Genomic DNA, 12,042 nt, shown 5'->3' on the forward strand with positions numbered 1-12,042 from the left:
CAGTCACAGTTTTACTCTCCACCACCTCTCTCGGGAGCGCATTCCAGGCGTCCACCACCCTCTCCGTAAAGTAGAATTTCCTAACATTGCCTTTGAATCTACCATCCCTCAACCTCAAATTATGTCCTCTGGTTTTACCATTTTCCTTTCTCTGGAAAAGATTATGTTCTACGTTAATACTCTTCAAGTATTTGAACGTCTGAATCATATCTCCCCTGTCTCTCCTTTCCTCTAGGGTATACATATTTAGGGCTTCCAGTCTCTCCTCATACGTCTTCTGGCGCAAGCCTCCTATCATTTTCGTCGCCTATCATACGTGTAGAGAACTACTCTTGATATGATGGAACTTAGTATAAGGTGGATCCACTACTAGGGCTTGAAGCTCACTGACTCTGCGAGCTGAAGTAATAGCCACCATAAACACGACCTTCCAGCTCAAGTACTTCAGTGTACAGGAATCAAGTGGCTTACAAGGAGCTTTCATCAGCTAGGTGAAGACAACATTGAGGTCCTGTGATACTGATGGAGGTTTGACAGGGGGCTTTGTCGATAGCAAACCTCTCATGAAATGACAAACTTAGAGGCTGTCCACAAATGGGCTTACCGTACCTTCCACATGAGAATGATCAGCACTAATTGCACTATAGTGAACTCTTGCAGAGTTGTATTGAGATCAGACTCAGAAAGAAAGTATTCAAGCAAGTTTGTATTGGGTATGAGAATGGATTTATGGCCTTGCCCTTACACAAGAAAGCAAATCTCCTCCATTTAAAATAATAATAACTCTTAGTAAAATCTTTTCTGGAAGCAAACAGAATCCTAGACACACCCTCTGGCAGATGCAAAGAGGCTCATTCTAAGCTCTCAACATCCAGACTAAGAGGGCTAGAGATTTGAAGGATGGGATTTAGAAAAGACCCCTCATCCTGGAAACAGTCCAGTCTCCATGGTTCTTTGGAAAATAGTTCCAGAAGAAGAGGGAACCAGATCTGCCTCAGGCAGAATGGCATGATAAGAATTATGGTTCCTTTTTATTGCTTGAGTTTTAGGAGAGTCTTCCCTATAAGAAATATTGGAGGCTATGCATACAGAAGGTCTGACCCCCAATAAAAGAGAAAGGCATCCAATGCTAGTCTGTCGTGTGACTTGATCTTGGAGCAGTATTGAGGGACTTTGTGATTGTATGGACTAGCAAAGAAATCCACCAAGAGGGGTGCCTCACACTTGGAAGATTTTGTAAGCAACACTTGACTTGAGAGACCACTTGTATGGTTGCATGTTCCTTTCTCAATCTGTTTCAAGTTTCAAGTTTTATTAAAATTTTGATGTATCGCAATATCATTAATTCAAAGCAATTTACAATTAAAAACAGGGTCTTAATTATTAACTACAACAGAAACACACGAACATGACATACTGATACATAAGGGAAGTAGGGAGAACTACAATAAGCATAGTAAAGGACACATGAAAGGAAAGTACAAAAGGAGGGTAAAAAAATTTAAAAGTATTAAGAAAAATTGAAAAGAAAATTAAGAACTTTTTAAATTTTATTTTATTAAATTTCTCGGAGCCTTAGACAGAGGACATGTGAGTTTATGCTGATAATGGGATCAAAAGATACTCTGATGATTAGGTCTCAAAAGCATCCTTGTACAACCAGCATTTTAACAGTCCTTTAAATTTACTTAGTGATTTTTCTTCCTTAATAAATGATGGTAAGGAGTTCCATATTCTGGGCGCTGTAACCGCAAAGATAGTATCTTGTCTTGTACTTATTATACTAAGCGATGGAATAACTAGAAATTTTTGTCCTCTGATCTCAAACTTCTAGTAGGACTATATAGAAAAATGTACCTTTCTAGGAATGATGGAGCTTTAGTTGTTAATATTTTGAATGTTAATAGTGCTATTTTACAGGAGATTCTGTGAACAATTGGAAGCCAATGAGCTTCTTTAAGAAGAGCAGTCACATTGCCTTGGACCAGACAAAAACTGGTTGCTGAGACTTTATTTCAAAAATAAGTTAAAAGAATTCTTGGGACTTAGAATACAAATGTTTCTGGACCTGGCACGAGATACCCAGAAGCGTCGACATGAATTTTTGACTTTGAAGCCGGGAGTTATTGCCCTCGGAGCTTCCTTCTTTTTACGACACACATGTATATGTGTGATAGTATATCAAAAGCAAAAATATGTTTTCTTTGATCCTATACAAGTGACAACCTTTTTGTCAGCCGCACACCTGAAAGCTGTGACAACAACATGAGTGCTCAATGTTAAATTTGGTCACTTCCTGCAACTAATTGTATCCCTGTTTTCCTTTCTTTATATTTCTATGATTTATTTCAATAGGCTCGCTGCTTTACTTCTTGGATCTATGATTTGAGGACTTGAGGTGGAGTTTTAAGATTATTTTGTCTTAATTGTGGTTAATTTTATTGGAAATTTTATATTATTTATTTAGCTCTGCCTTTCTGTACAAGTGTATACTTGATATGTTTATAGAAAATGACCAATAAATAAATTAATTAATAAAAGAAGAGGAGTCACATGGTCATATTTTTTCCTGTTCGTTATAATTTTAATTGCAGTGTTTTGAATTAGTTGTAATCGACGGATTTCTTTAAGAGCTACTCCTTTATAGAGCGAGTTGTAATAATCTAACTTTGAAATGATCAGCGAATGTTCAAGGATATTCAGTGATGATGAGTCCAAGAAAGGAGCAATTGATCTGATCATTCGTAATATCTGAAAACAACCTTTTACTAATCTGATTGTTATATGTCAATTTTTGATCCAGAATAACCCCTAAAACTCTAATCTTAGTGACTTCCTGCAATTGGATATTATTTATGTTGATTGGGGCGGTGAGTTTTAGTCCTTTTTTCCAAGAGAAGTGTATTATTTTTGCTTTATCTGTATTCATTACTAGTTTATTTTCATCAAGCCAGTCAGAGATTGTACTTAATTTCTTATTGATATTTTGGAATCCCTCTGTGGAATATAAGTCTAATGAAGCAGGAGTTGAAGATCATCCGCATAGGCAAATGCTGTAAACCCAATAAATTGACAAAGAGTCTGCAAACGGGTTAAAAAGATGTTAGATAGTAGGGGGGGGGGAGGGATAATATCGACCCCTGTGGGATGCCATAGTTGGTAGATATCAGGTCTGAGGTGGAATTATTAAAGATAACATTTGATGATCTTTCTGAAAAATAAGACTGAAACCATTGAAGCGCAATATCACTAATTCCTATGGATTTCAGTCTTTTTATAAGGAGATGGTGATCAATTGTGTCGAATGTGGAAGAAAGGTCTATGGATATGAGGAGAACAGATCAGTGATGATCTAAAAAATAAAGGATAGCTGTAGTCCTATACCTATCATCGAGTGTTCTGTTGAGTAGTATTTCTGGAATCCTGTTTGATTAGGATGCAGTACTCCCGTTTCATCTATAAATTCAGATATCTGATTGAATACTACCTTTTTGGTTAATTTAGCTAGGAATGGAATTTTAGCTATTGGTCAAAAATTTGTGATGTCATTATGATTTGCCTTTGGATTTTTGAGAATTGGGTGGATTGTTGCCTGATTCCAGGATTTTGGAAGAAATCCTGTTTCTAGGCTGCTGGTGATGATTTTATGTATAAATAGCCCTAACTTATTGAAAAGACGTTTTAAGACAAATGGCGGGATAATTTCAGATTTATTGCTTTTTAGGTTTATGGTTTGAAACAGCTGTTGAATGTCACTTATAGATGATAAATTGAACCGGGCAGGATATCAGGTTCTGTAGGGTCTAATTCAGTTTTTGATCTGAATTGGCTTCTGATATTGATGATTTTTTCTTTAAAGTAATATGCCAGATCTTGGGTGGTGATTGTAATAACGGAATCGGTATTACTTTGGGGTTTAAACATAATTAATCCTATATAATAAAACTCTAAGCGCGCATGCGCATTTAGGGTTTCGTGATCCCTGCGGCCGTGTTTTCTGATCCGTGGACGGATTCTATTTTAGAACGCGGTGGCAGGGATCACCCTGGCCACTCCCCTCCTCCCGCCCTCACTCACCAACCGCTGGATAAAGCGCAGGCAAGCTCTCTCCCTGCCTGCGTCCTCGGCAGGGAACACACTGGAGCTTCTCTTCTCCCGCCCTCACTCACCAACCGCCGCTGCCGCTGATTTTCCTCTTCAAAGCAGCCTGTGATCGTGGCTGGCTTTAGCGAACCGCGCAGGCCACTCTCCAACCTCAGTAGCACGTTCCCTCTGACGTACGGGATTGCATCAGAGGGAACGTGCTACCGAGTTGGAGAGCAGCCTGCGAGGTTCGCTAAAGCTGGCCATGATTGCAGGCTGCTTTGAAGAGGAGCAGGTCAGAAGATGCCGGGATGGAGGGAGGGTAAGAACGGGAACAATACAGGGGGAGAGGGAAAGGGGGCTGCTTTGGGGGGAGGGGTGTGCTGGGGACAGACTGTTCTGGGGGGAAGACAGAAGGGGCTATGGAGAGACAGTTAGGGAGAGGGAAAGGGGGCTGCTTTGGGGAGAGGTGTGTAATGGGGGGCAGACAGCTTTGCTCTGGGGGCCACAGACAGGGCTTTGCTCTGGGGGGCCACAGAGAGACAGAGCTTTGCTCTGGGGAGCCATAGAGAGACAGTCAGTGCGAAGGAAAGGGGGCTTCTTTGTGGAGAGGGGTGTGCTGGGGACAGACAGCTTTGCTCTGGGGGGAAGACAGAAGGGGCCACCCACAAACAGTCCACTCAGTTTTTTTGTTTCTTTTGATCCCAACAGGATGGGGTCTGCCATCATTTCCAACTGGCTAGCAAATTGCATCTCTGTTACTTATTTTTATGCTGACTGTAGAGGGTCAAGGCTCATGCTGTTTAGAGACCCGAAATTCCATGGATATATCACCCACATGTGACTATTAGCCTGCTATCCTCAGAAAACACCTGCTACAATTAAGTATCTTTGCACTATCCACAATACATTTATAAGAGGGGAAAGACAACCAAATAATAGTTTCTCATCCCTCAAAAATGAAACCACTGCAAACTGAGTAAAATTTAAAAAATAACACTGTCAATAATTTGAGAGAGGTGAATGACATCAGGCTCTTTAAATGTTCTTATGAAAGTAATTTGTTCATTTATTAACACCAGATGCAATGAACATGCATTTAATTATACAACATTCATGTTTTCCAAAAATGTCATTCATTGCAATTTGCAAAAGCAGATTTTCCTTCTTTAGAGTCATATTGGTTGAGATACCTGGAGAGAAAATATTTGACTGTCACACCATTCAGCACCAAAAAACATCAGACTTTAACATTCCTGTTTATCAAAAACTATTTATGTGTATCGCCAAACATGTAGTTAATAGTTTTCTTCCATTTCAAGATACATTACTCTTTATTTACAATATCTTGTAGTCAGTAAAACCTTCCTACAATATTTAAAAATTATCTAAATTCATAAAAGTATTGCAGAAATTTATTACATTACTCAATGTACATACATACAAGTTAATTCACAAACAAGATTCAGCTGAAGAAACTTTATAGAGGGACTAGGAGTGACATTGGTTAAGTTTTCCAGACTCAGATTAAATGAAGGCAGTTGTCACTTAAATATTAAAAAAACAATTTTCAAATGTTGCTTACTTCCAAAAATTGAAGTTCCAGTAATATGAAGTTCCAGTAATAAAAGGGAGCATGTAGAGCAACAAATTTTCAAGATCATCATATAAAATTTATTTCCAGAGGTGTTACAGGTTCAACAACGATAATGATTCTGTATAAAACTTAGATGTAGTGTTACAGTTTAAAAGTTAGATTCTGTCCAGTCCAACAGATATTTTACAGTAGCTTTCAAAAAAAAAAAAGTATCTTAGCAGCCGTAATTATGTTTCCAGTTAAACTCTCTAAAAGGTTGAGTAAAATAAAGCACCCGAAGACCACATACTTTCTTAAAACTATTAGTTTTGCTTAAATTATCATTTGCTTTGGCAGTCAGAACTTCTAATAAAATATAATTACATAACAAGGACTTTACAGACTTTGAAATCACAAAACCATCCAAATTTACATACTGTCCTTACATGTCCACTGTAAAATAATTAGGTACCAAAAAATTAAAAATATAGAAAAGTAAAAGGAATGAAATTAAAAAAAATATTGCACAGCCACATAATCCAGAAAGAAAACCTGTAAAACATGGATAATTTATCTTCCCTACAAAAAGTATAAATATTTCTTAAAATTCAATGGCAGCTAACACTTTTTAACCACATACTTTTGTGATTCATTTAATAATGAGGTAATAGCCAAGTTTCTTGTAGTGCCTTTCTGCTACTGGAAATATGTTAGCCCAGCAACTAGAAAGAATTTCTCCAAAAATATTTCAGAATCAAGAACGGCAATGTGTGCAGCTCTCCCTATGAGAGAATTAGCTGTGTTGGGTAAAGCATGAATCACATCATAACGAACCAAGTTACAGTCCTTATTCTGTAGAACTGGCAGAAGCAGGTTCTGGATCATTTCAGCATAAACTGGTCCTACAAATCAAAGAAAAACAAGAAAATTTTAATAGCAGGTGAAATTGTAATTAGCAGCAAAAAAGTGTGTTGGCTCAGCATTCATAGTTCAAAGGAGAAATTAGGTTCTTACCTGCTAATTTTCTTTCTGTTAGCTTGTAGACTGGTATAATCCTTACTAAACTAAACTAAACCTTGGGTTTATATACCGCACCATCTCCACGAATGCGGAGCTCGGCATGGTTTACAGGAAGAAAGATGAGAGAGGAACTACAGTGGAGAGATTAAAGAGTTAGGTGTAAAGGGGGAAGGTGAGAGGCCTAAGAGGGGGGAAGTGTTACAGTTTTGAGAATAGCCAGGTTTTTAGGTGTTTGCGGAAGAGTTGGAGGGAGCTTGAGGTTCGGAGAGGGGAGGTGAGGTTATTCCAGATCTCAGTGATTCTAAAGGGGAGGGATGACCCAAGTTTGCCTACATGGGAAATACCTTTTATGGAAGGGAAGGATAGTTAAAAAATTTGGGAGGATCTGGAGGAAGTAGGGGTTGGGGAGTTCCAGGATAGAGGGATAACGGCAGGAAGGATGCCATGTAGGATCTTGTAGGCCAGACATGCACATTTGAAGTGGATCCTGGGGATTACTGGGAGCCAATGGAGCTTAGACAGGAGTGGTGAGATGTGATCAAATTTGCTTTACGCGAAAACAAGCTTAGCTGTGGCGTTCTGAATCCGCTGAAGTCTGTGGAGGCTTTTCTTGGTTAGGCTGAGGTAGATAGAATTGCAATAATCCAATCTGGAGAGGATGATGGATTGTACTAGGACTGCGAAGTGTTTTTGGTGAAAATAGGGTCTGACTTTCCTTAGCATGTGAAGGCTGAAGAAGCATTTCTTCACCAGGGATTGGAGATGTTCGTTGAAGGATAGAGAAGAGTCTAAGGTGACACCCAGAACTTTGCTTGAGAACTCGAGCTGTAATGGGGGGCCGGAGGACAATGGGATGGAGGAAGGTAGATGGTCTAATTTTGGGCCGAGCCAAAGGAGTTTTGTTTTGGACTCGTTTAGTTTCATATGCATTGTGAATGCCCAGGATTGGAGGTTCTTTATGCATGAGGATATGTTCGTGGAGAGGTTAGTGAGGTTCGAGTCGGTCTCAAGGAGGACGAGGATGTCATCAGCGTAAGTGTAAAGAGTTTCAAGGGGGGATAGTTGGAGTAGTTTCAAGGAGGACATGTAAATGTTAAAGAGGATTGGGGAGAGAGGTAAGCCTTGTGGGACACCACAAGTCGGGGTCCAGGGGGAGAATGAGGTGCCGCTCATGTTAACCATGTAAGAGCGGGAGCGCAAGAATTTGGAGAACCAATCAAGAACTATGGAGCTAATGCCTATCTCGGAGAGTTGGAAAATTAGAATGTCGTGGTGGACAACGTCAAAAGCTGTGGAGAGGTCGAATTGTAGAAGGACAGCAAACTTGTTACGAGAATGCAGTTGCTGAACCTTAGAGATTAGAGAGGCCAATAGGGATTCAGTGCAGAAGTTGGGTCTGAAGCCATATTGGTAAGGTAAGAGGATGGAGAATCTTTCTAAGTAGGAAGAGAGCTGGGTAGATATGATAGACTCGAGCAGTTTGGTGAGGAGAGGGATATTTGCTATTGGACGGTAGTTGGATGGTATGGAGGGGTCTAGGTCAGCTTTTTTCAGTAAAGGGGTCAATGCGATGTGTCCCATTTCAGTGGAGAATAGGCCTGATAATAGGGCAGAATTTATGAGTTTGGTAAGAGATGTGATGGCCTGTGCAGGGATTTTCTCAAATAGGTAGGAGGGAAATGGGTCCAGGATGCAGTTGCATGATTTTAACTTGAGGCAGAGTTTAAGGGTCTGAGAATCAGATATGAGCTCGAAGACAGTCCAGGATCTGTCGGCAGGGATGGGGTTGAGAGCAGCTAGGGTGGGGTTGGGTTCGGGGGGCACCAGAGAATTGTAGGAGATTGCGGGCGGGAAGGAGCGCCTTAAGGTAGAGATCTTATCATTGAAGAATTTTGCTAGGACCTCGGCTGAAGGAGATGAGGGAAAAAGGGTGGAGTCATTTTTAGTGGTTAGGGAGCGCCAAATGTTGAACAATGTGCCATTCTGGTTTTTGGATTTGGAGATCTTGTTTCCATAGAAGTTCTTCCTTGCTTTTTTTAATATTGAGTTGTAGAGTTTGATATTGATTCTCCAGGCCTGTCTGTCAGATGAGGATTTGGATTTTTTCCATTTTCGCTCTAAGGCTCGACATTTTTGTTTCAGGTCTCTATGGAGTGGAAGGTACCAAGGGGCTTTATGGGGATAGGTGATGGATTTAGTGGTTTGGGGGGCGAGGGAGTGGTAGGTGGACTTGGAAAGGGCGATCCAGTTGTGCCAATTGTTTTCAGAGTCTGCAAGCTTGGGAATGGAGGGGAGGAGGTTGAGGAATTTGGTCCAGAACAGATCGCTCAAAATTTTTTTCCGGAAGGTAATAGAATTGGGGGATCGGGGTGGGGATCCGAGATGAGACATGAAGATGGGGAGGCAGAAGGCCCCTAGGAGATGGTCTGACCACGGGATGTGTTCCCAACGGGTGTCTTCGGCAGACGTTTTATAAGCGGTGAGGTCGAGGAACTGGATGAGGTCTAGGGTGTGCCCTTTTTCATGGGTAGGAACGGATGTGGGGGGGAAGAAACCTAGGGAGATGAGGAAGTCATTGAATTCTATCGTGTCCTTGCTGGTGGAGTCGTCAAGGTGGAGATTAACGTCTCCGATGATTAGTAATCTTTGGAATTTGAGAAAGGCATTAGTTATGGTCTCGAAGACAAGGTTAGAGGAATTGGACCAAGGGATAGGTGGACGGTATAGTAACAGGATGCCCAGTGGGTGAGGACGGAGCTCATCATTGATTGAGGCTAGCATATATTCTAATGAAGCGTGGGTGCCTCTCTCGAGGAGCTGGACATCAAAGAAGGATTTGTAGAGGAGTGCCAGGCCACTTCCTTTGCGGTTGATTCTGGGTGAAAAGAGGCCTTGGTAGCCATGGGTGCAGAGTTCGTTTTGTGTGAAGAGGTCGTCTTTTGAGATCCATGATTCTGTGATGCACAGGAATCCAGGATCGAGGTCCTCAAGGAGGTCCTTCAGAATTTGAATTTTATTGCATGCGGATCTGGCGTTGCAGTAAAGGGTCGGGACAGGGGTGAGAGAGTTAGAGGCATGGCAGGGGAGGTTAGCATGAGGGACAGGCTTTAGAGAGGTGGGATTGACTTTGCGGGGGTTTTTTCTGGTGGGGTGATTCCTGGGGCGTGTCAGGGTGGGGATTCTGGTGCCAGGGCCAGAATTGTGACTATTTGAGGAGTCGAGCAGGTTGGGAGAGGGAGGGTTCAGGCAGAGGGAGGTGTTGAGAGATGAGCAGAGCAGGAGTATAAGGACCTAAAGGGGTGGCTTCATGGGGTTTTTTTTGGTCAGAAAAGGGCAGAGACTAGTAACTGGACAAATTCCAGCGGAGGGGCTTAGCGATGGCTAATTGGGTAAGAGCCTTTATAATGCAATCAAGTAAACTGTACAGATCACGATGGAATTTGAACATGGGAGACTTAAGCCAGGCAGGCAGAGTGGAGGCAGCGGACTGTTCAGCAGGGGCTGTAGGGGGCGGAGTTGGTCTCCTACGTCGGCCAATTCTTTCCCTTGCGGTGGCTGGAGCCGAAGAAGGGCTGAGCAGGAAAGATAGCAGTTTTACAGGTTTGAAGAACGGCTCAGCAAGGGCTGTTGGGGGCGGAGTTGGTCTCCCACGACGGCCAACTCTTTCCCTTGCGGTGGCTGGAGCTGAAGAAGGGCTGAGCAGGAAAGATGGCAGTTTTTCAGATTTGAAGAATGGCTCAGCAAGGGCTGTTGGGGACGGAGTTGGTCTCCCATGACGGCCAACTCCTTCCCTTGCGGTGGCTGGAGTCGAAGAAGGGCTGAGCAGGAAAGATGGCAGTTTTTCAGATTTGAAGAAAGGCTCAGCAAGGGCTGTTGGGGGCGGAGTTGGTCTCCCACGCCGGCCAACTCCTTCCCTTGCGGTGGCTGGAGCCGAAGAAGGGTTGAGCAGGAAAGATGGCAGTTTTTCAGATTTGAAGAACGGCTCAGCAAGGGCTGTTGGGGCAGAGTTGGTCTCCCACGCCGGCCAACTCTTTCCCTTGCGGTGGCTGGAGCCGAAGAAGGGCTGAGAAGGAAAGATGGCAGTTTTTCAGATTTGAAGAACGGCTCAGCAAAGGCTGTTGGGGGCGGAGTTGGTCTCCCACGACGGCCAACTCCTTCTCTTGCCTTCCATGCGGAAGCTCAGAATTTGCAGAGAATGGGTTATATACCTCACTGCTACCAGCCGGTAAAGACTGAGCACAAACTTGTATATCAGTATAGCTTCCCCTCTTGCAATCCAGTCTGCTGAATAGCCAAGCAAAACCTATAAAAGACTTCAATTGAAAACTGTAAAACATACTCTGAACAGGAGTGTAAAAACAACAAACATCTGTAAACAACTGTTGGAACAAGTGTGGAACTTAATCCTGGTATAGAAAATACCCCCACAACTCACCAGCTAAGCCAACTGAGCCATAGCCACTGTTCTTAATTCTCCCGACCCTCGAAAAATACTAGAACCCGCAGAAAAAACAAAATCTGCACGCGAGCAAAACAAAATCCCGCAATCACCGCACAAAGACAGATAGGGTAGGGGACTATACCAGTCTACAAGCTAACAAAGAAAATTAGCAGGTAAGAACCTAATTTCTCCTTCTGTATCGTTTGGTAGACTGGTATAGTCCTTACAAATGGGACGTACCAAAGCAGTACCCATTAAGGGTGGGACCCCCGAACACGTTCACTGAATACTGCGTCCCGACGTGCTTGAACATCCACATGGTAGTGTCTTACAAAGGAATGCAGAGAAGACCAAACTGCAGCCTTGCAAATATCCACTGGAGACACCAGAGAAGATTCAGCCCAAGAAGCTGCCTGACCCCTAGTGGAATGAGCCTTAAGAAATTCTGGAACAGGCTTCTTCTTCAGAAGATAAGCGGAAGCAATAGTCCCCTTAATACAGTGTGCAATAGTAGGCTTAGAAGCACCATCCCCTTACAAGGACCCGCGAGAAGGACAAAGTGATGATCTGATTTCCTGATCTCCTGGGTCTTCTGCACATAAGAGTGAAGGACCTGACTGACATCCAACTTGTACAACTCCCTCTGCTCAGAAGAGCCCTCCCAGCTACCCAACACTGGGAGGACAACTGCCTGATTGACATGAAAAGGAGAAAATACCTTTGGCAGAAAGAACAGGCCTCAAGACAACCCGCTCCCTAGAAAACTTCAAGAAGTGAAACATAGAAACATAGAAATAGACGGCAGATAAGGGCCCACGGCCCATCTAGTCTGCCCACCTTAATGTCCCTCCCCTACCTTTGCCCTGTGAATAGATCCCATGTGCCGATCCCATTTGGCCTTAAAATCAGGCACGCTGCTGGC

General features: G+C 42.7%; 1 protein-coding gene across 6 annotated transcripts in view; it reads right to left on the reverse strand.

The window, feature by feature from the left end:
- Positions 1 to 5,482: 5,482 nt before the first annotated feature.
- The window catches only part of FAM135A (family with sequence similarity 135 member A), a 277,151-nt gene continuing 270,591 nt past the window's right edge, over positions 5,483 to 12,042 (reverse strand). For all 6 annotated transcript variants that reach the window (XM_033936915.1, XM_033936914.1, XM_033936916.1 and 3 more), the window contains one exon: positions 5,483 to 6,561. In XM_033936915.1, the coding sequence (XP_033792806.1) occupies positions 6,356 to 6,561 (206 nt within the window). In that variant the 3' untranslated portion in view covers positions 5,483 to 6,355. The remainder of the gene's footprint in view (positions 6,562 to 12,042) is intronic.

This window comes from Geotrypetes seraphini, chromosome 3 (genome assembly GCF_902459505.1).
Source record: "Geotrypetes seraphini chromosome 3, aGeoSer1.1, whole genome shotgun sequence".
Classification (NCBI taxonomy): Eukaryota; Metazoa; Chordata; class Amphibia; order Gymnophiona; family Dermophiidae; genus Geotrypetes; species Geotrypetes seraphini.